The 24,999-nt window shown below is 39.9% G+C and overlaps 1 protein-coding gene across 8 annotated transcripts in view; it reads right to left on the bottom strand.

The window, feature by feature from the left end:
* The window catches only part of RUNX1T1 (RUNX1 partner transcriptional co-repressor 1), a 152,107-nt gene that overhangs the window by 107,821 nt on the left and 19,287 nt on the right, over positions 1-24,999 (bottom strand). For 4 of the 8 annotated variants that reach the window (XM_015097929.4, XM_042254495.2, XM_060393518.1 and 1 more), the window contains one exon: positions 17,753-17,925. The exons of 3 other annotated variants lie outside the window; for them this stretch is intronic. In XM_015097929.4, the coding sequence (XP_014953415.2) occupies positions 17,753-17,840 (88 nt within the window). In that variant the 5' untranslated portion in view covers positions 17,841-17,925. Of the gene's footprint in view, positions 1-4,379; positions 4,494-17,752; positions 17,926-24,999 lie in introns of those variants that run through there. One more of the 8 variants, XM_015097930.4, reaches the window with a different exon arrangement.

The raw sequence follows: 24,999 nt of genomic DNA, 5'->3' as shown, positions 1-24,999 counted from the left end.
TGCACCTGTCTCTAGGCTCTTGCTATTCCATATCATAACTACTGTTTACTTCTCTGCCTGGAGCATAAGAACTCAAAATTCCTCGAAGGCATGGCATGGGGAGAGACTGAACCAGAGTTATTTGGCCCCTGGTACATTTTTCAGCAACCCACAAAAGTCCACTACCTGAATGCCCTCAGTCGTCACATCCTTACTAAGAAGATTATTCGATCTGCTCAATACTCAATAATTAACCATATTTAGGCTCTCTAACTTCCAAACAACTGTAAGATACATTTGATGGCACACCTTTGCCACAGGTCAAGTGATTACTGTTACAGAGTTTTCCCTCACATGGACCTGAGGCCGTGGAGTGGACAGGGAGAGAGCACATGGTAAGAAAAATCCAGGGTAGAAAGTAAAAGGCAACAAAGGATGACTGACACCAAGATGGCAATGTGACTGAACGTGCACGTGAGATTTAGAAGCAGCATGGTAAGACGAGTGGACTGCGAGAATCTACTTACTTTACAAAATCACCTGAGCCTCAGTTTCAACACCTGTAAACTGAAGGCACTTTCAAGATCAATCTTCCGGCTCTCAAATGTATTTTGTTCCTTTGATGATTCCAAAGTCTGTTCAGAATATGGTTTTACAGCATCTCCTTTGCAAACCTCAAATATCAGTGTAGGGACGAAACAGTTAATAAACATTTCTGGACGATATAATGCCTATTAAACAAGTGTTTATTCTAAAAAATATTATCTTTTTTTCAATAGACTAGTATTAACTGTGCAGGAAGATGCCTTGTAAAAATTTCCAAATATTATTTTAAAATCCATAGAACTAAAAGGTCAAATACTCAGAAATATTAACAGAAAATAATTTAAAAAGAAAAAGGGAACTGGTGCCAGGGTTTGAAAAGAAGCTGGAACTTCTAAATGCCTGCTACAAAAAAAGTAATGTCTGCACAATCTACACTTATAATTGGATATTTGCTGCTGATATAGCTAGCTGTCTTTAATAGCTAGCAGGAGGCTTGTGTGCTACAGCAAAGAGTTAGCCTAAAACAATGGCAAATCAACTCGCAAGGTAAAACACAGTGACAGTACATGGGCTGCTGTGTTTCTCGTTCTTGACAGCATTTAGATGCATCTATTAAAAGAAACTAATAACCAGGTGCATTATCCAAAAGTTCACTTACGAAGGACACTAGCAGTTGTCTGTCCATGGCAATTTCATTTCTGTTTTTTACACAAATCATCGCTTGCAAGCATTGATGTTAAAAACAGAAAAACAGTCTAGTACACAGTGGCTATAAATGCCAAATCAATTTTCAGCAGATAATAAAGTTCATGTTTTACAATCAGCAATGTACTGTTTTACTACCCAAAAATGTAAGCTAATAATATATAGCTCTCCTAAATGGAAAATGCAGATATGCTGTTTAAAAAAAAAAAAAAAAAAAGGGCCGGCTGTGAGAGGATGGATCATTTCTGCAGGGACCTTCTTAAAGCTATGTGTAAGTGTTTTGAAAATATCACATGATGTGGCCATGTGTTAAAAATTACAGCCAGTTAAGTTCTCTGCTAAGAAAAATATGTGGGCAATTTATGAAATGCACTCCAGGATGGAGCTGTCTTAAGTAAAACCAGATTTTGAAAACAAACCTTTTTTCTTTTTTTTTTTTTTGGAAACTTGAACTTAAAAAAAGTTCCAGTCACATCTGGAGAGCAGGACCATTGAGAACATTGAGAAAGGGTGGTCTGACCTAATGCTAGCCATCTTCTGAAAGAACAGCACTATTTCTGGGCTACACAGACTGTGCTCGCTTATTGTCCTTTTAAGGCAACAGTCCTGAAAGTATTTTGTAGGTCAACATATGTTCTTTGATAATATTATACCAAGATTGATAAAAATATAAATGTTTCAGAAAGCTCAGAGCCATCTCCTCCTGAAATACTGTAATTCCCAGAGTCTCCTAGCCTCCTCATAAGCAAACATTTTTCTTCCCTTAAACACAAGGATCTAGTTGTTACTAAGTGACAGGCAGTAAAATGATATTTCCTTATATTGAGTTAAATCATAAAAATAGTATCATCTATTTCTTTAAAAGCACGTATGGCCTTCTCTCCGACTTTTCCTGGTTCCTTCTGAAATAGCATGCTATCAATAGCTAAAGTGCGTTGTTTTTTGCTTTGTTTTGTTTTTAAATGGACAAAGTTATAAAAGCCCTGAAACCAAGACTTTACCTACCCATCCCCACAGACTGGTATATCTTTGAATAAATTCAGTTTGTACACATCTATTTCCAGGGATCCCCCCATGTTTATGAAAAAGGTCCTAGATCTGAGAATTGTTACATCAAGTTTGGACAACCAGGAGCCACTTCTGATACCTGTCCTATGGAAGAAAGATAACAGTGATGAGGATGATGATAAATGTTAATATAGATTTAGAATAGTGACAATATCAGATTACCAGAAATACGTCCTTTTAATCTTGTACACATATTGTCTTACTCAAAAGTAAAAAAATCTGTCCCAGATGGTAAAAATGCCCATTAATATAAGTACATATGTATGGACAAAAATATGCTAGAAACATTATTAAGAGGTAGTCTGTCCGACAGTAGTGGTTAAAAAATGCAGACGGGTGTCAAAAATAGCCAAGTGTCAGAAGTGCTCAAGTGTCACCATTCTGGCACAAGCTTGTAGTCACAGCATTAATATGTTCTCCGCATCCAAGTACAAGGTTTTCTAACACAGTTGATGAGCAAGAGAGAGTGAGAGACACTGCCTACACTTCAGGTTACTGCTTTAGAACTAGTCAGATATTAACGACTAAAACACACTTATCAATGATTCTAAAACCTTAAATACGGTTCAATGCATTTTAAATAAGGATGTTCCAAAGAATACTTTAAAATCACGTAATTAATATGGGATAGCAAGGGTCCTACCTAATCTCTTTCACTTGTCATCATTCACAAATGGCTTTGGGTTATTATGCAGTTCTGTTTTACCAAAACAAAATTCAGACTCTACAAAATGCTGACAGATCAGATCATTTAACACATATTTATTAAAAGCATAAAAACAAGTCAGATTTGACTGATGACATAAAAATCAGATGAAGCTATACAATACTCAGGCTAAATAAAAAAACACAAGCACTTTTTCACACAGCTTCCATATCACATACTCCATGCACATTACATCTTCAGCTGCTTGGTGCATATAAATCAAGATGAGTGCTGAAAGAGTTAAAATGACCTTTCAGAGACCTCAGTCATTGTCTTTTTGAAAATTAATTTTTCCCATATTTCAGCTACACACATCCCTCGTCCACGGAACTAATGAAAAGGTGCAGTTCGGTCACAAATGCATCTTCGCTGATGAGGACTTACAAGACACATTCTAAAGGGAAAAAGATTCTTCAAACAACTGGCGATACCTACACACAACTGTGGTTGGAGAAAACTGGCAGATACTGTTTCAAAACACCATCTGTGAGGTGTACAAACCCTGTGGCCAAGCACAGCCTCTTCTGCCTGTCCTGCCCAAAAAAACCCACACAAATCAGCCAGCTGGAGGATCTCTCTCTGCCTTGTCTTTTTAATCTGAGATCTGCTACTCAAAGTAGGCAAAGGGCAGTCCAGACCGTTCCTGAGAATAACAGAAACACCCTTGCCCCGACAGGCTTGTACCAAGCTTCTCTGTTCTCAAGCAGAGCCTTCATTGGCAACGATCACAGAAACACTCTGGGCTCCAAAAATAATATTTTTCAGAGGAAATTAACATACATTAAATTTCCAGGACCACAACAGCGTCAGTAATTCAGCAGACTTTCTATTTTTAATTAGCCGATTTCAATTATTTGCCTGATGACATCTCAGCGCTGCAATTTAGGACAAGACTGAAATAATCGGTAGTCCCTAAAGCTCCCTTCACTTTCTCTGACATAAACAGTTTTCAAAAGAGACCTTATCCCAGGGTTCCACCATAAGCTGCACACTCCCACCACAGATGAAATGTCCAGGACACGAGGCACAGATGACAGTCGCGAAATCCACAGCAGAAAACATCCTTCTTACTTGAAGCTAAATCCCTCGAGTGAATTGCTCTGGCCAACAGATAACGTGGCTGGACTTGCCCTCAGTCTTGAAAACACACCTCCCACGTCTTAAAGGCAAGGCTTCCACCCCTTGGAGCCCTGGACCCAGATTCTGATGGCTCTTTTTTAATGCCACCATCCACCTCGGTCACTGCCCCAGCCTCTGCCTGCCCGCTTAAGATACAGCCCGCTGTGGGCAGAAGGTTCTTTTCCGAGCAGTCATGGAAAGTAAGCCTGCTTCCTTTGACAAACCACAGAGAGAAAGCGGAGCGGGGCTCACTCACCGGGCATTCCTGAATGCAGCGTCCACACGAGAGTGGCTCGCTCTCTCTCTGCCCTAAGAGGAAGCGCGCGCGGGGCTCATGCCTCCCGTCCAGGAATCAGGGCCGGCAGAGCGCGGGGGGCCGGCAGGGGGGCCGGGGCGCCAGAGCCCGAGGCGGGGTGCTGGGCGCGTGCGCCTGCCAGGCGGGGACAGATGGAGAGCTGACACTCCGGATTGCACTCGGAGCAGCAATGTGGATGATGACAGGAGCACATGTGGCCTTGAACCCAGCCCCGTCTCTCCAGGCAGAACAATGACAGGGGCGTGTGGGCCACCCCGGCCTCCCCGTACCCCCGGCCCTCTCTCGGCAAGTTCCAGAGCACCCAAGAACAGGAAAGTAAAAATGCAGAATGATAAGCTAAATGCTGAATAATTCATTCCCCACCACCCACCTCCCCCCCCCCAGCCCCTTGCAAGTTAACCCTTATCTTGCCGGAAAGAAGAGAAAGGCGACCTGCCCCCCCCCCCAATCCCATGGCTCACAAGGAGAGCTGCCCCTTACACGTTCACAGGTTAACAACCCCATCACTGGGCACTTTATTACAAACAAACAAACAAACAAACGGAGGCAGGGACCTCGAAGCTTGTTTATTGAACTGGAAATCCAAAACAGCATAAAAAAACTGTTCCAAGACCCTGTAGACTGTGCCAGTTTATCAGACGGAACAAAAGTATCAGGATCATTCCCTTTGTCAGCTTCTCAGTAGTGTGTGTAAAATAGAACACTTTGGAGAAGCAGAAGCAGACCACTTTTATTTTACTAGCGTGCTTTTAACCCCCTGGGATCCCTGCGTTGATATGCTCCAAACATGCTTAGCTTCCTCTCCTCTACCTTGCATAGAGATCCATAGGAGATGAAAACAAAATCTTCACTGTAAAGCCTTTTCAAAAGCTGAACAATCATGTCCTCCTGCTTTCTGATTTTTTTTTGCATGCTCTTAAATGTTTATCCCTCCCATGAATAACACATACCCAGCCAGGTTCAATGGACTCTTCCCTATTAAGCTTTAATGGACACCATGATATATAAAACTACGAGCCTTTGTTAGAGTGCTTTATCTAAAGCCGGCTATTTTCCTCTCAGCAGTCCCTCTTTAGTCCTTTGTAAAACATCCTTGCCTCATAGGAGAAACATATGCCTGCCTGCCTTGCGTGCCTTTTCTGCACACACAAAAATGCCAGGCAGAAGGAAAATTCTGTTCACTTCTAAAACTCTTCCTCCATTTAACACCGGCACATCTTTCCTAGGTTTCTGTGTGTTTGTTTTAACGGCACGGCACATGATGAGACAGAGCCCTCGGGCTTTACCTTTCCAGTGGCTGTTCAATCCAGTATAAACAGAAACAACTCCACTCAGGAGCCTCTGACCAGCCGGCAAGCTCAATGAATAGACAGCCAGGAGCATCCCCTTTAACTCTTGCCCTGCCTTCATAGTCTTTAGCTCGTCCTGTGCCTATCCTACCCTTTCCATATGCTTCTGGCCCTTATCAGATTGATTTTCCCCCTACATGCTGCCTCAAAGAAAGCATAAAAACAAACCCGTCTGAAATCAGAGGCAGTGACTCTTGACTTCTGCCTCCTCCCTCTTCCTACACCTCTAGCCAAGAATGCCCACAACCTGCTTCAAAGCGCACACACACATACCCTGCACAAACTAAAAATAGATCATCCTTGCTAAACAGTGCCAATCAATAAGAACTCTACAGCCCCCCAATACGAAGTGCTGCTTCATCAAGTGAACCCCTCAAAAATCCATCACTGTCAAGAGACAACTTGTAAAAAGACTACAATTCATAATGATTACTCCATTCTGTCACTAATAGTATATTGCACTCTATTTATGAGGCCAATCTTTTTGTTCATCTTAGTTAGATGTCACTTGTAATGAGGTTCTGTGTAATGGATTTCAGAACAGTTACGCACTGATCTCAAACATTCTTATGACAGAAAGCTTTATAGCAGGCATGAGTGTGATAATCAATTAACTCCTGCTGTAAGGACCTATATGAAATCCAGCATTCTAAATCTGTAGGTTTTCCTTCTTAAAGAGAGTATTTTTTTAAAGCCACTCAGTGCTACATGGCACTGATTTTTTTTTTTTTAATACCATACCTAAGTTAGAAAGAGAACATTTTCACAGTGGGGAAACCCAACTTTCATCAGTATGCATGGTGAATCACTTCTAAAACAGAAAATCACAGGACAGAAATGCAATACACTTGAAGAAAACTGGATGATATCCGGTTTTAAAACTGGGTCTTAATATCGGTACACTGCAAGTTCCTATACCACAGCTCAGAAAATTGAACTTCCATATGCCATGTGATTATGTATCTTTTCTATGTGTAAAAAAGCTTTTTAAGCTGTTATCTGACTACAGTAATTGCCACTTTAAATTGATCCACGTCAACAAAACCTGGATCCCTGGAGATTCTCACCTAGAAGTCTGATTGCAGAACAGGCCTCAGAGAGTGTGCGTGCACCTGAGGTTAGTTCAGCGTTTTCTCCAGGAACCAGCTTCCTCCTCTTATCCTCTGAGTCACGGAGGCAAGCAAAGCACCAACCTCACTTGGCAGTTCTCCCTGGACGGGGAAGCCTGGATACATAGTTCTATACACTTACTTAAACAGAAATCATTTTCCCTTTAATTAAAAAAAAAAAAAAAAAAGAGTACAAGGAGCCAATATCTCTAGAATCCAAATTGTAAAACAAAAATAGATAATCAAGACCATGATGAATCCATTTATATACGTGAGTGGGAAAAAAAGAATATCTATTGTATAAGTTTTCTCTGATGCAAAACACTGTTTTGAATTACCACTAGGAAACAGATTTTTTAAAATTAAAATATATTCAAAACAAAAGCTCCACTGCTGACTAAGTATCATCCTTAGAAGAGCCATGTTAGTTAACACAGGCCTTTTAATTAAGAACACAGAGCATTTTCAAGGCAATTTTTTTAAAGAGTGCCATCTAAGAAAATCACCTTCCAAATCAGTAACTTTAGTCGACAACTGAATGCCTGGCTCCCAAAATAATACAAAAATTTTTGACAATACATTTAACTCATTAGAAAGACATTACGGCATTTTATTACTCTAAGGTGTTTCTCACTTGTTTCCAAAACAGACCATCCCTATCTTACAGACTTTTCCTAGTTCAAACCTAACTTACCAACAGGGACTAAGAATCTTCTGACACTGTCTGCAGTTAATGAAAGCTCTCTACATGGGGAAGGGAGAGTTTGAGTTAAAGCTTATCCACAGGTCTTCTTAACTTTCCACTTGCTTCGAGCAGGCTGTTGTGATACACTGTGACTTCACACAGTGGGTATTAACTGAGTTAATTCAAAGGAGCTGAAACCTCATTGATCCTAATTGAAAGCAATACACCCAACCAAATACCTTCCTACCCCATCTGCTCTGGTCTGCCACCAGCTATTCAATACAAGAGAATTAATAGTTTCAGATATTCTAACTGACCCAATAAAAGCACTCATTTAAGCAGGGCTGCATTAACAAAGTGAAAAAACAAGGGCAAAATGGGTTCAAATGGAGCATTTTACTCCTAGTTGCCTTTAACAAAGCTGAAGAAGGCTGATTCTGACTTTTCATGTGCAAGACTTGATAAACTGAATGGGAAGGCACTCAGTGATCAGCCAACGGGCATTGATGAATGGTCATTAAGACCCCCCTGCTCTTAGGGAAGACCCGTCCACAAAGTGGCACACCAGCTTGAAAGGGCGGACTCACTAATGTCCAGATCTCTCCGCTTGCTTGTTCCACTTTCAATTTCAGACCACTGGCCACCAAATGAGGCTGACATATTGGAAAATAATGTTTTATGGGCGAGTGGTAAAAAATAAAATGGAGGCATTAGCTCTGCTTTCAAATTCAAATCTGCTAGTTTTGTCAGACCCCAAAGGTTTTGATTTTCCACCCAGCTGGAAGCTATTAGTGTTTTCTAAAGGCATCCCACTGACAGGGCAAACCTACCTAATGTGTGAGCTGTTGGGCTAAGATGGACCTCTCTTTTGGATGATTTCCTAACTTCTCATCACTTTGACAGTCAATTAAATAGATACAACACCTAATAAAAATGTACATTAATTTGTTTCTGCCACTGAAAGACATCTGAAACTGTATTAAATAAAGGCCCTAATAGGTTGCCTCCTGACAAAGATAAATCCAATAATACACTGTCTGTAAGGAAAACAAACGGTTTTATGTTTATACAGTTAGGCTACAACGTCAGATGCAGCCAACCAGAAAGAGATGAGTGGGACAGAAAAAAAAATTAAGTTAAAAAGTTCAGTGAAGTATTTTATAAAGGTAAGAGGAAATCTGCCACTTTTAAACTCCTTAATATAAATACTGGCTGTAAACAACCAGACACATTCACACTATTTCCCTCAGATACTTCCTTTGGGGGAAAGGACTGGCAAACACCTGTATCTCCCCTCAGCCAGCCCACAGAAGGGCTCACAAGAACTTTGCTAAATCACAAAAAGCACCAGGAGACGTGATGGCCAGCTTGAGAATTTGAAGGTTATATAAACATCACGGGGTCAAAGGGTTATTTGGGGCTGTCCAAGAGGGCCTAAGTGGGGCAATAAGGTGGAATCAAGTAAAAGAAAACATGCTGGATAGAGGAAGCTTGTCTTAATAGGTGATTATACCAGACATCACAGCTGCTTGGATCTTTTGCAACTAGATGACAAAGTACCATACGAAACAGTGTCTCATGGAGAACATGCTGTATGGTCTGTCAAAAAATCCAACTCTACCAGGACAAGTGGCAGGTCAAGAGCTAGAGGTCATGACCCCTTGCCTTCACCTGTGACTTGTCAAACCAGAGGACTCAGGACCCTTTGATTTCTGTCTCTCCAATCAGTTAGAGTGAGTTAATGTGCTCTAAACTGTGATTTGAAGATTCCAATCATAACACACTTTTAAACAATAGCGATGACCTAAGCTGATAAGCCACAATGTCTGATTTCTTTTTTTTTAACCATCTTCAATATATAGAGAATACAATGCTAGTTATAACCTTCCAACAATTTTTTAGGCACTATTTTTTGATTCTCAACTCTGGGTGAAATATAATATCCTCTACATATGAATGAAAAGACATGTATCAGTATATTTAAGTATGGAGGGACCATGTATATATATTTCTGTAAAATGAAATCTGTTTAAGATAAAATATCACATGCCACAAATAAATAAAATCTGTCTTCATAATTACTGTGAACTGTTTCTAACATTGCTGAGGCCTTTAAAATATTGCAATATACTGAAGTTTTTTCACCAACAAGCTTTGATTTTCAATATCTACTATCAAAATAATTCTGAAATGATAAAAGCTTTAACACTCGCATTGTCTGCGCGTTGCATTATTTAAGTGCAAGCTCCAAACACAGCATCATTAGTGCAGATTAATCCACAGGCACCAGCAAAGGGTTAAATTATTTTTAAAACTTTAAAGTAAAACACTTCCTTAGTAATCCACAAGGCTGTGTATTAGCTATATCAATTCTGCCTCTTCATACAAAAGCATTTTCCTATAAAAACAATCACTCTCTACTTACATGTAAAATCTGCCAATAAGTTGCCATTTAGTTTCCTTGAATGTCTCTTACCTACAAAAATCACTCAACTAATATAAAAGACACTCTAACTATACCCATCCCTTACCATTTGACAAGGACTATAACACTATATGGAAAACCTTTGTTTCAATGTCACCAGCTCCCCATCCTGACTAATGGCTAGTTAGTTTTGTTAAAAGCAAGGGTGATGGCGTATGCTCCAATGAACTTTCCCTCCTCCCAGCAGCAGAGACAAAAACGTGCAGCTCTGCTCTGTGCAGGCAGCCATCTGGACAGCTTTCCCTGGAAGCCCAGCCCACACCACACTGCAGGCAATCGGAGGGCTCCAGAGCTCTGTGGGGCTATTCATGACATACCAATTTCACATTTTCTGCTTGTACGCTTGCAACAATAAATGCTAATGAGGACTATGAATGACAATTTTAAAGACAATAAAAAGGTCTCCAAATCCCTTGCATATGGAGACACTGTTTTCAAAACTTCACCTTCTGTTACAGAGCTTTTGGAGTCCAAAGAAGAAAAAAAGAATAACCTAAGGAAAGCAATAAGATGATCAAAGCACAACTGAATCCTTAAGTTTTCGAAAGAAAGCAATCTGTGTAAGCCGAACAGACCACAGAGCCCATCACCCCTATGGACAGCCCTGTGAACGCACAAGGTACCTTTATCTCTACGACCTTTGCTTTCAGCAGACATGTAGCTCAGCAAATGTAATTCCTACAAAACACCGATCTTTTTTTTCAGAGTTTAGGAATTCGAAAGGCAGCATTTGTCCAAAAATAATATAATCATCATCATTAATCACACTTTGGCAAAGTAAGTGTTTAACATCCCACACATCTTTAACTAAATGTAAATGCAAAGTGGTCCTCTTCTGAAAACTTCTATTCTCAAAATAATGCAATGGTTCTGGGTGATGAAACTATAAATCATGTTTATGTTCCTCTTTTAATTTTTCTCTATTTTCCAAATCTTCTAAAGCGAGCATGTATTACATTTTTGAACCAGAATAAACAATAAATATTACTTTCAATACAATGAAAGTGCTGAACAAAAGATAGAAATGTTTTTGACCTTGATAGCAATTAAACTATTTTTCACAGCAACAAAAATAAAACAAAAGATTCATCTTACTATAAATTGTGTGCAGGGTAGTCTTCTCATTTACATGGATTAAAACACTTTCAACAAAATCCACCAGGTGGAGCAAATACACAGCAATAATAATAAAAAAAAAAATCCCAGAATCTTTTCATCATATTCTTCCCCACCCCACCTCCCCCCACAGGACTTTTATCTCTAACAGACTCTCCACTTCTCTCTCTCCACATTGAAAATTAGTAAAATCTATCCATACATAATAATTTGCCACCTTTATAAACAAATTCAAACTTACACAAAAAAAGATGTTTAACTACCACTGATTCCATTAAACTTTTCATTCCAAAACTGCTTTATTTGTTCAAATAATACCCAGCACAGTGTATATGCTTTTATAACAATATAAATTTTTAAATTACTGGTTCACTCTGACCCTACTGGGTTTCATGGTCATGAACCCCCTTCTCCTCCTGCTTCACAAGACCAGGCAGCAGAATAGAATGTAATTCTGTACATTTTGAAATACACCACACAGTAGTTAAAACCTACAAAACTCAACCGAAGAATTCTTACTCTGTATGAAAATTTCACTTCTGACTGTTACTAAAAGTACTCTTAATTGCAGGCACCAGACTACTAAAATTTTGGAATACTGTGGCTTTTTTATCTGTTATATATACCGAAATGTCCTATTTTGATTCCTGATGATCAATTAACACATGTCCACAGTTACTAATAAATTTGGGCCTTTCCATTTGCCTTTCTGGAGTAATTCACTTCCTCCCAGTCTCTTTTCTCACGGACCTGCTTTTTTTCTTACTGTTTTCACTCCACATTTACTGGGCACACTCAGCACGAGGCACCAACGCCACTTTCTTACTACTTTGCTCTTTAATTCCTGGTGCCACCACCTGCAAGCCACAACTCTCCCCAGACACTTTCCAAAGTCCTCCAGGTTTTTCTCACGTTATACACTCCCTGCTGCTAAGGCCTAATACTGTAACTGGCAGTAACGTTACTCGCATAATAAGAAAGCTCTAGGTAGACAGAACTTCCAGAGAGCTGAAGCTTGAAAGAGGGATACGTGAAGTTTGTCAGTGGAGGAGGACACCAGTCAGAAATGTTGACTGCGGCTTAAATTATATTTACATGTTTTCTTTTCTCATCTTTATACTGATGTTGAAAGGGAAAGACTCGGAAAGAAGTGCAGCAGGCTGATACATAAATAAACATGCAATGCCCGAGGATACACATAACACTTATGGCAGAGCTACTTATGCTAGTGCATAATAGATCATGGTGATGCCAGCTCCATCACAAGGCGCACCAGGCTAATCCAATTATTTAAATGATTATATACTTTTCGCTGGAGTGGTAGACAAACACATAAAATATTGACATTGCTTCCATAAATATAATATGAAAAATAAGCTTTGAAAATCATTCCTACAGAACTCTCCTCTGCAAAGTCCCAATGTCTTTATTCTTTGCAAAGAATGGAATCAATTTCTTGGAGCTGGGCTCCTGCACAACCCAAAGGTACACACTGCTCTCTTACCTGCTGCAACTCCTATTAACATTAATGGGATGCACATATGTGCATCGAAAGGGTAAATGCCTTAAGTTTGCATGACAGAATCCTAATGAAGTAGCTGGAAAAAGCAAATCACTGCACATGTATTCACACTTTCCCCTCCCTTTGCAGGAAACCCCACCACCACCACCTTGCCCCCCCCCCCCCCCCCCCGACACCCGCCCCCCAACAGCACACACATTTCATCAGCCCACACTGTGGATAAAGAACCTGCTGGATTTCCTCATGGAAAGGCAACACCTTGTTACACTCTGGGGATCTCCCAAATGGCTCCATCTCCAAGCATTCCTCAGAGTCTTCACCCTATACGACTCTCAAATTGGCCACACGTTTCTGTCCATCTAGTATGTCTTACCATCCCCAGCTTCATCAAAGGGTGTGGCCCTTCCCACAGCAAATGTCCAAGTCCCCATATTTAAATTGCATGGAAAAGGAAAAAAAGAAAATCTTCCCTGTTCTATCACCTTTGTTTAAAAAATGGACTATTCTGTTTTCATGGACAGATGAAGATTCCAAAACAGCCTCATAAAAATAACCTCTGAATTACTAGTTTCATACCAAACTACCAGTGAATCTGACCCAAAAAGGCAACATGGGAAGGAGAGTAAAGAACAAGAATTAGGAAAATAAGAACCCATTAACTGAGACCAGTTCTGCACTGGTTAACGTCTGGGGCTGCTGATAGAGATATGTGTTTCATGGCAAGGCCAGCGTGTAAAATGAAAAAGATCTTTAAACTCATTAAAAAAAAAAAAAAATCAAGCACGTTGTCAGCTTGGTCCAGAAAGAGAGAGAGAGAGGAGGGACACAGCACTGGCAGGAACCTCCAATTCCTGACCAAACCCTCTTCCACACAATGACTCCAGAAAGCAAAGGAACCGGGGCGGGAGCCAGCCTGACGCTGGCGGACAGACAGGGCTGGCCGCGCAGGATGTCGGAGCGCCAGGCGGCCGCGGAGATACCGGGCGTTCACACACCCGCCGGCGGGCTGTTTGGCTCTTCAGGTAATTAAACGAGGAAGCGGGGTGCTGGGGGCGGGCCTGACCCCGAGGCTCCCGGGCGCCCCGGGTCTGCAGACCGACTTCCGCGAGAACCGCCCGGAGCATCAACACAGCAGCTCTCTCCTCCCTGTTTCCTTCTGCACCTCTTCCTAAAGCTGACCCAGAAACACATCCTCTCCACACAAACAGCCACACCAGGCTCGGAGCCTCTGTGTGCTGCAGAAACCTTTGTGCTGTTCCCTGCCAGAACCCTCCAAATTTTAAAAAGCAAAAAAAAAAAAAAAAAGCCCTCATGGCAGGAACTTCCTCAAGATTCATCTAAGCCACATCTAGGGGAAAAACAGGGGCATCTTCAGCAAGATGTGTTACTCAGAATACTACCCCGCTAATCATGTGTCTTCGCTTGCACCCATTTAAAGTATGAATCTTTACCCTTAGAAAGCTCCCCAAGAAGTCACTGATTTTGATAAACTAGTTCACAAATGAAACACTGGTGGTATGGTGTAATGAACACTCTTCTTTTCCGTTTTGATAACGAGCATTATGGTAAGCAAATACCACCTAGGGTCTGGTGTATTATGCCTCATCCAAAAGCTTAATTTTTTAAAAAATTCTAAAATGTTTCTTCTCTACAAAGAAAGTCACTAGGAGAACTCAGGAATGTTAAAAACAAATCCCTTAAAAGATAAGAAAGTAGAACATGCACATTAAGTAATGATTAGAATCATATAAATAATATATTCTTTCTTCATCTCAGAATCCATAGAGTAAAATATTGGCTGAAAGAGACAGAGAGCAAAAGAGAGACGAATACAAAAGCATGCCTGCTTGTCTGTGTTCAACACAAAGAACATTAAATGAAAACAACTGGCACGCTGCCAAATTCCTATAGAGGCAAAGAGATTCAAATAAATTGATTTCACGCATCACACTGACCTGGGATCAGTGTGCAGTGCTACAATAAGCTCAAAGCTCCATGTGGGGTAAAGCCCATTAATGCTATCAGACCTCTCCAACATGAGCAAGAAAAACGAAAAATAAATGCAAATGCTCTCAAAACTCAGCAATTTTGCTTAAGAAAATAACTTTCTTCTTTTCCTAATAAAGATACAAATATCTGAAGGTACACAGCACCACCTAAACATTTTTATTTTTAAAAACACAAGTGTGGCTTTTGAAACACATACAGTATCTTAAAATTGGTACTAATAAATATCCCATTTGAACATAAATACAAACACTTTGCAACAAGTTTCCTACGTCACAACTGCTTCCATTCTAATGCCCGTGCATTAGATGACCAGTTAATTTTTTTATATGACAAATACTGGACCCTTTCCTTAATGGCTTATAAGAGCACGCTCCTCAGGCTGGATACCACTCCTAACTGTCCCAAATCTGCCCAGTCCTCACAAAGACACACAATAACACAGCTGTAGAAAACTGGACATTGTGCATATTTAGGATATACTTTAAAATACTAGGGGAAACACAGTAGCATTTTGCCTTTATCATAAACTCCCATCAAAGCTGGTGACTGTCCCTAAGGCATCATTTCTCTCCTGGCCTCCCAAAGAGACAGGCTTGTCTCCTGGTGACCCCCGCCTGGCTTCAAACAGGGACCAGACTCTCCAGCACCACCTCAGGCCACTGTTGCTTACTGCCCCAACTGTTCACCGGCTCCTAGTTCTTTGTTTTTTCTGCTTCCAGATTACAATCCCAAGAATCCAATGGACTCCACATTTTCTGTAAATTTAAAGTATGTGATTTCTGTTTCTCTCTACTTCTTGGCTCAACCCCATATTTATCTATATACACCCTCTACCATCACACAAAAAAGAAAAAAACTAGGAGTAAACTTTTCAATGCCACATGAAACATAAAGAAGACCCAACAGTTATAAAATAGGCAAACACACACAATTAGATACATATATGCACATATATACGTGTGTGTACATACATGTATACGTATACTGTGTGTGTACACACACATCATTCTAAGTAAGCATACTCACACACACAAGAAAGAGAGAGAAGAAACTCAGCAGGGTGTTTTTGATACCTGATGCTGAGGCTTGGCATTTACATATTATAACAAACAAAATGCATTAACTTGTTTTAAAATATGTCTCTGTCATGCATTTTTGCTTTAAATGTGAATCTTCCATGCTGCAACGGTCACAGAGATATGCCACATGACTGGAAGAGAGCACGGTTGTAATGGTGGGGGGAGGGGGGCCGAGGTGGTAAAGACTCTGACACTACATACCTGCAATACACGCTCAAGTTTTAAAATCCAATTTTCTTTTCCAATTTGAAATCTGCACCTTATATATTTTGATCATACTGTTAAACCACATCCCCATACAGATACATAAGGCAGAAAGCAGAGAATTATATCCTCTGTGGAACAAAGTGCTTTCTTCTGATGGAAGATGAACAGAAAGCAATTCTAAAACAAGGGTTGCTGTTATTATTACCAGTTTGTTTCCTTTGTGCTATTAACACCTTCCTTTCTGCTCTGGACTTGAGAAATCTTGTCGCTTTTTTTTTTTCCTCTTGAATCTCCCTCCCACCTCCCACCCATTCCCACCCCTCTAGGTTACTTAGAGAGCCCCAGTTTGAGTTCCCTGAGTCATACAGCAAATTCCCATTGGCTCTCTATTTACATACGTTAGTGTATATATTTCTATCTACTCTCTCCATTTGTCTCACCCTCTCCCTCCTCTCTGGACTTGAGAAATCTAATCAACAAAGATTTGAGTTCTCAAAATATTAATTTTTAGTAACAATAGTACGTTGGTAGGAAGACAGAAGCAGAAGTGAGAGATGTCTCAGCTACTCAGTAGGCTGAACTCCTTGTCTTCTCTTTTGAATTGATGTCTCTCACTAATTACGGGAGAAGAACATCCTAAGAGGATGATGAAGACAAATACAGACAGAAACTAAATCATGACTTAGGTTATCTCGAAGGAGCCTATAATTGCACAGAGTATCGTTTCACTTTCTCTGGACTTTCCACAACAAAACACCCTCATTTGCCAAAACCTTCTCGGAAACTTCAAGAACAAACCAGTAAGTCTTCATAGGAACCACAAGAGTAGATGTTATGTGTGTGCTGGGGGGGGGGGGGGGGGGGGGGGGGTGTCTGTGTTTCCAGAACACTGGCCACGAAAGGTAAATATTTTGCTACCCTCTTTTCCATATAGTCAAGCAGGCAGTCACAGGACCTCAAAAACCCCCTCCTAATCGCCGGAGTGCCAACCAGTATCACAGAACATTTGTGTTACCTCTCTATCCTTTCTTAGCACGGCTTATCTTTAGTCATCGGTACTTCTGCTCCACTCCACTAAGCCTGAAACAGAGCTGGCTGCTGGAGGCATCAACTCTCTGGAATTCACAATACAAGGCTGTCCTTAATTATTAAATGCTGCAGACTTGAAGAAGTCACTTGCCAACTGGGAAACAGTTTACACTTTGTTTACAGTTTTCCGAAAGTTAGATATCACTTTTTTTTTTAATGTGCCTATGGACACATTAAAATGAATTCTACTTAGAAAAGGACATTTACCCACAAGTATTTTTTTTAATCCAAAGCAAACAGAAGAAACAATAAATTGAATAGCATTTTTCCCTCTTTAGTCAACAAACTGTTTCAGAAAATACCATCTCTTGTTACAATAAACACAGAAATCGTGGCATAGTTTTTACTCTTTAACTCCAAGTACATCTTATAACAGATGTATTACGAAACATGGCAAGAAGCACAGCAACAAGAAGAGGGGTAAAAACAAAATTGGTACTTAATCATTTGCTCTCAAACAAGGGATCTCACAGCCAATCCCACATCCAAAAATTTCAAAGACAATTTCTTAAAATATGTAATACAAATATTTTTATCAACCAGCACTAGAAAAATAAAGAAAAATCTTCACAAGAATAATTTATTAGGGAAAAAAAAAAACAAAAGATTGATTTTTGGCATGTAAGTAAATCACAAAGTCAAAATATTTGTCTGTTCCTTACCTTGACAATATTCAAAGTTCCCCTTTTTCCGGCAGTCACCTATTACTAAACTCAGTGCTCTCCAAGTGTTTCTTTTGACAGATATCATTCTCCACCAATCGCTCTGCTAATTTCCTTTCTCCTTTTCTGACTGGGACAGATATTATGTTCACCAGCCCAGAGATCAATCTTTTCTATTGACAACAACAAAGGGAAAAAAAACGCATATATCACAACCAGTCTGAAGTATTACACCCATCTACTTAAAATACTAGGCCAGTTTTGTTTAAGAAACAGATACAAGCCCTTCTAAATTTTAGAAAAATCCAAAACAACTCCCATTTTCTGATTTCCTCCAAGGCTCTAAATCCTCCAATTATCTTGACTCAAAGCGGGATACTACTCTTCTTTCCTTAAGTTGGGTCTAAAACATACATACATCAATACCTTAAAAGGATACATTAGATTTTACCTGTTTTATTTTTTACAAATTAATCTGTCAGTTATAGCTTCTTTAGAAAATGCTTTTAGACACTGCATTTTTTGTTGTGGTTTTTTTTTTTTTGGAATTTTACATGCAAGTTAAATCGTATTTCCAAACAACATGGTATCCCCATTGTTTCACTGTTCTGAAATTTACATACTGCCATCATTCGAAACAACTGATATCGGTAACTAATCATCTTTATGCAACCAACCAGTTTGAAAATATTAGTAACAGCAATTGTTAGTGAATCGTTTCACCAAATAAACCAACTTCTACTGCTTTTTATTTTTCCCTAAAGCAATCCAGAGAGCCTCATTTGTCCTGCTGGATCTGTCAGGCTTACCATTCATTCGTTCATTCCCAAACGCCCACTATTTATTACTCACCTACTATTACTAGTACCACCACTGCTCTGAATAGAACAAGTATTACTATTTAGTTCTAATAATCCATGAGATATAAATCTACCACAATCATATGCACATAAAGCAATAACTCAATAAATGTAAAAGCACAGATTTATAAAAGCAGTCTCAAAATATTACTAAGGCTATTATTGCCATTTTTTAAGAGACCAGACTCTTCCCTAGAAATGGAAATTGGTGACTATACATGCTCTAATGTACATAAATAAGTTAAAAAAGCAAACGTCCTTTATACACAATATTATGACTCTTCTATCATGTAATCAGTTGTTTCTCATTCTTAATGGCAAAATTTAAATATATATATATATATTGCAAACAGAAGATAAATAAGTACTATTGGGAAAAAAAAGAAAATGGATACTTTTCTTGGATTCAGGTATGATTTCTGATATTTAGTGCCTCAACATCAACAGTAAGGAGAGCCTGATACAGTAAATCCTACCTGTGTGGGCCATATTGAAAAATCTCCATTAAACAAATGAAGGAAGCCAAGTACATACAAATCCCCTAGAGTCTAAGTCTTTTTCCTCCTTCTCATGACTGCTAAACACCAGACTACTGTCTGGGTTTATTATCAGAAATGGTATAGCGGGTCTCAGTTTTGAGGCACATAAAACTACCATGTGGATAAACTTTTATAAGATAAACCTCTCAATTATAACTGATCTCCCAGTATAGAATATATTGTTTCACTTTTTAACTTCACATGTGTCTGTTTCAATCAGAGTATTCTGAAGTGAATGGAAAAAAGTTGGCAGGAAGATGGTGTTACAAAGTATTTCCAGTGTACATGTTTTTCTTAAATGTTAACATGGCATAAAATATACATTCAGGTAATACACAATGTAAACCTCAAGTTACCCCTGAGGATTCTTCCTACTCAACAATTCTTATATATGAAACATTATATCAGTCAATAAGATAATTCACTTAAAAAAAAAAAAAAACAGGGGCACTAAGACTTGGATTTCTCAAAATAATGACTGGAGTATTACCTTTGTGCTTCACACCTCCAACACAATAAATGGTCTTTTGATATAAAATAACAATAAAATGAGTAATGGTAATGAGTACTAAAGAATACACATTTGGATTATTTGTGATACTTACACACTAAAGTCTATATCACATGCAACAGAAATTTCTCTGTCTTTAATATTGCTTTGTTCCAATCCTCAGCCATTAAATCTGCAAAAATCTCATTATGAAGCGAACATATACTGAGACCAGTTTAAAAGCTAAACTCTACCAAGAGTAGAATGCCTCAAACAATTTGTAGTTCTACAAGAGTGTTATTAAAAAGGCTCAACATGCTGTATTACCATGGAAATTGTGGAAAACATACATTCCCAAACAAATATTACTTTTTCTCAATGGTATGAAGTAATGAAAACCACATGTGTAAATCTGCGATCCGTGCAGTAGTTCAAGCTGCAGCTAACAGAAAATACAGAAAGTGAACTCTGCTATATAAAGGATTCTTGTTACAGAAATATAATGTGAAAACCAGATGCAGACAGAAACTCTTAATCACAGATGGGAATGTAATCACTGGCACACAGAATACTTTTTTGATCAATCTTAACCATATGTGCAATGTATTTATTTTCTAAGGAATGCAATAACTTGAGAGAACCTTCTATTTGAATTCAGTTAACCTCATATTTATAATGCTTTTATCTTACTCCCCCATCCCTTCAATGTGTACACTGAGCCAAGGTTTTAAAAGGAAGAGTTGCTGGCCTTGGCAAATCCTTCTTGTATCAGTTTATCTTTCAAAGTTTTAATAGGATGTAAAAGACTACACACATCAGACTCAACCTCAAAAGCAATCAAGTGCAGTTCCCCATTACTGTGTTTCTCAATCACTGCCAGGAATCCCTTCACTGTCTAAACACATTTCTCTTTAGAATTACATCAACATTTGGGGCATCTTTTCCTTTAGTAAATAAGACACAGCTATTCCAAAACTGAGGATTTAACACACCTCTTTTTATCAGTCTGAAGTGAATCAACTCTTAATTTTTCTGTTTCCTTTTCACAAAAACATCTTGTAACATAAAGACTGTCCCTTTACTTTAATAAAAGTACAGTTAGTTTTCTGTTCCACAAAAGGAACCCACGATATCATAACCAACTTAGAAAACATCTTATCTCAGTAAGCACAGCCCCTAGTGCTGGGCTGTATAGCCTACACCTGTCAAGGCCTCCACAATCTCATTTGTAGGACAGTTCTATATCCCCCTGCTTTGAAACAGCCTCACTTAGGACTACATTCAACTTCTAACAGGAAATGACTGGGACACTGTTATTTGGCTGTCCCTTATCAGAGGCACCCCAATCCAGTCCTCTTGCCTGGAAAATCTCATGGGCGGAGGAGCCTGGGAGGCTGCAGTCCATGGGGTCGCTAAGAGTCGGACACGGCTGAGCAACTTCACTTTCACTTTTCACTTTCATGCACTGGAGAAGGAAATGGCAACCCACTCCAGTGTTCTTGCCTGGAGAATCCCAGGGACGGGGGAGCCTGGTGGGCTGCCGTCTATGGGGTCGCACAGAGTCAGACACGACTGAAGCGACGCAGCAGCAGCAGCAGCAGCAGCAGCAGCAGCAGCAGCAGCAGCAGCAGCAGCATCAGAGGTCACATGAACTAAATTTCAATACTCCAACTGCACAAGATTCCTTAAGCTTCTATGACATATACCCATCCTGAGTCTCCTCCTTTCTTCTAACTATTCACTCCCTGATATATGCATAGAAACATAGAGTCCTTCTTCTCGCCTCATTCTGACATTCAAGACCCACCATGATTTGACACCAATCTGCACCTTTTCAGCCTCTGCTCCATCCATCCCCTTAGAGGGTGCAGCTCTTCAGTGGATAAACTCCCACAGAATGCAACATCTCATCTTTATGGATTTGTCCATTAACTCCTCCAGACTAGTAGACGACTAGTTTCTCCTCAGCTCAGGTTTCCCTCAAGTGTAACCTCAGAGACGGTTTCCCTCCTGTCCAAAGTCAAGTCTTTCCACTACCAGAAGCACCCCCCACCATTCTCTCCAACATTGGTGTTTTAATTGTCTTCATTGCATTTAACACTATGGTGAATAATGTTACAACTGTTTCTATTGTATGCCTCCTACTCCTAAACTATAAGGTCCATTGGAACAGGGGTCTTGTCTGTTTTGCTTATTACTCTATCTTCCATACTTAAAACTGTACTTGGCACCTAAGGAGAATGAAAGAGATGAATTCCACCTAATGAAACGCTATAAAGGTCCAATTCACACCCAATGAGCATCACAAACATTTCCGTGACCACTCTCAAGGTCTACGATCATTCTTTCCTCTTTAAATTGTAACAGCATTTATGGTCTATATCAGGCTGGGCAACCTTTATCTTCCAGATACTGTTCATACGAGCCCATTCCCATCAATACTGTACAAACCCAGGCTGCTATGGAAATCACGCAGGGCATCCACAGCTAAGAAGCCAGCCCTTCCTCCCAGAATAAGCACTAGGAAACCATGATTAAGGACTGCAAGTAGCATTAAGTCCATACAACCTTCCAGGTTGTTATGCATAGACTTATCCCCCAACTGAGTTTACCAAGCGGGCTTCCTGCTCTGGAAAAGGATCCCATCTTATTCTCCTCCTGTCTTCAGACCTTCAGTTCAGTTCAGTTGCTCAGTCATGTCCGACTCTTTGCGACCCCATGAATTGCAGCACGCCAGGCCTCCCTGTCCATCACCATACCTTGATGCAATGTATGCATTTTGTTCTAACAGCCATGAGAGGGGCCAGGTTTAATCAACAGTCTTCAAGCCCAGTGCCTGACTCACAGAAGGAGTTCACTCAATACTGGCTGAGGGAACAAAGGAATAAAAGATAACTTAGGCTACCTTGTCTTTCTTCCAGCTTCTTCCTCTTATTGTGATAAAGCACTATTTTAAAATGCTTTAAAATATTTTCAGATACTTTAAAATATTTTAAAACACTTCAGTATTTAAAGATTAAAAAATTAAACAGAAGGCAGGTGACTGATCTATGAATTATTTTCAGTTAAGGTGACAACATAGGGTGATAGTTAACAAACCAGGCAACTGAAAATAGTAGGAAGCTCTAAAATTTCTCCTCTGATATAGATATAATCTTCAATAAAATAAAATCTCCTAAAATGACTGTTTCTGAGCTACACTGACCACTTAGAAGCCCACTCCACACAGATGGACTGGAATTTCAGGTCTTAACACTTACGAGCTATTTGACCTTGAAACAAGTCACTTAACCTTTCTAAGCTTTAGATGTAAATCTCTACAACAGGATGATTATACATAACTCACCAGGATGAAAGAAGAGAGAATCAATTGAGAGCAGAAAGGAGGCAATACCTATTTTAATATTATCATTTAAAGCATTAAAGCACTAGGTCACTATTCAAAAATGACCTCGTGTAATCACAAAAATCTTTTCTGAGAGTCACTGCTGTGCTAAATTATGATCAGTCAACACCACCAAAATATGTGGACCTAAGCTGCAGGTCCCTAAACATTTTGCAGTGGAAAAAAATAAATAACCACAAGCTAAGGTTTCGTGATTCTTTTCCTCATCTAATTTCATCTGTGAAGATCACCTAGAGGATAAGCAAAGACAGAACCAATTATTTCCAAAGATTGGTTTCTCCAAATAAAGGCATCTGTTCCATCCCGGAAACTTAGACACAAAAGGAAAACAAGACTGTGAAAGTATATGCATTCGTGGTTGATGGCCACATGGCTAAAAAAAAAATCTGTGATTGTCCAACTGCAAATATGGTCTGGTTGCTGCTGTTCCTCAACAGCTGATATCTCTCTCTCTCTCCTTTCTTCCCTTTCTTTTCTCCGTCTCTCCTTGCCTCAGAAACACGTAAAGCTGTTGCTATAGTTCTGTACTCCAAACGGTAACTTTTCTAAGCACAGTGAGAAGTTTTGACAATTTTCCATTTTAATTCCCAACTGCAGTCTCTGTGGCTGGCTCTGTCCACGGGTAAAAAGAATGGGACGTTAGGATTTGACGACTTCCAGCAGAGCGGTAGTGAGCTCTAGAGCAGAGGAGCCTGGGAGTCAGAAAACCTTGGTTCAGACCTCAGCCCACCACTCAGGCAGGGTGATCTTGGGCAAGCGAGGAAGCCTCTAGGAGTGACTTGCAAATGAGCTCACTCGCAGGTGAGTATTAAATAAGGCAACATGTGATCGTCACTCCATGAAGGCATTCACTGGACCTCCTCCTCCACATACATCTGGCAAATTGAGAGAGAGGGGGAGAAGTGCTCAGCCTGAGATTTGTCCAGAAAACAGACACGGCAACCCAAGGAAGGACCAGCAGGAGCCCCTAGCACCTAAGGGGTCAAAGCGGGGCTTGGGAGAAGGAAAGCTGGGAGTCACAAAGATGGTTTTTAGCCTTGCTGGGTCCCTGACCCAAGGGACAGTTCCAGCTCAGAAATATGTGCATGTGTAAAACATTCTGTGTATAATTTCAGGGAGCTCATCCTTTACACAAAGTACAATTATGAGCCACAGGGTAAAAAAAGAAAGAAAACAGGTTAAGATATGCATTTATGAACACAGAGGTGACTTAAGCACTTCAGAGTGCCCAGGGCTGCTACACATGGGAGTGCTTTTTGGTTGCTAAAACTTAAAGGTAAAATATGGTGGCAATAAACCGAACATTCTATGATAAGAGAACACAATAAAAAGGGGCCAAGGTGGGAAAGGACTGGGAAAGAAATGACATGATCTTGCAAACAAAGATTTCACTTTGGTCTTAGCAATGAAATATTTGAGGACAGTATTAAGTAAATAACTGGAATTCAAGGTAGGAACTGTCACCAAACATTTAATAAAGCATCAAAAAGTATCCCCAGCTGTTCCTGGTTCCTACCTTTGAGGAGTTTACAGATCAGGAGAGAAGTCTGAATCACATGGATAGCAGAAAAATGTTAGATGTGATAAACTCTATCTTTGAAGAAGAGATAGAAGGTATCTTCTTCAAGGAGATCAAACCAGTCCTTCCTAAAGTAAACCAGTCCTGAATATTCACTGGAAGGAATGATGCTGAAGCTCCAATACTTTGGCCACCTGATGCAAAGGACTGACTCATTGAAAAAGACCCTGATGCTGGGCAAGCGTGAAGGCAGGAGGAGAAGGGAGGGACAGAGGATGAAATGGTTGGATGGCATCACTGACTGGATGGACATGAGTTTGAGCAAGCTCTGGGAGTTGGTGATGGACAGGGACTGTGTGACTGAACTGAACTGACTTGAAGAAGAGAGTTCATGGAAATTTGAATACTTTCATTAGCAAGAGAGGAGAGCACA

Source organism: Ovis aries, chromosome 9, assembly GCF_016772045.2.
Source record: "Ovis aries strain OAR_USU_Benz2616 breed Rambouillet chromosome 9, ARS-UI_Ramb_v3.0, whole genome shotgun sequence".
Taxonomy (NCBI): domain Eukaryota; kingdom Metazoa; phylum Chordata; class Mammalia; order Artiodactyla; family Bovidae; genus Ovis; species Ovis aries.
The sequence above is the reverse complement of the archived record's forward strand: the minus strand, read 5'-3'. Positions and strand labels throughout refer to the sequence as shown.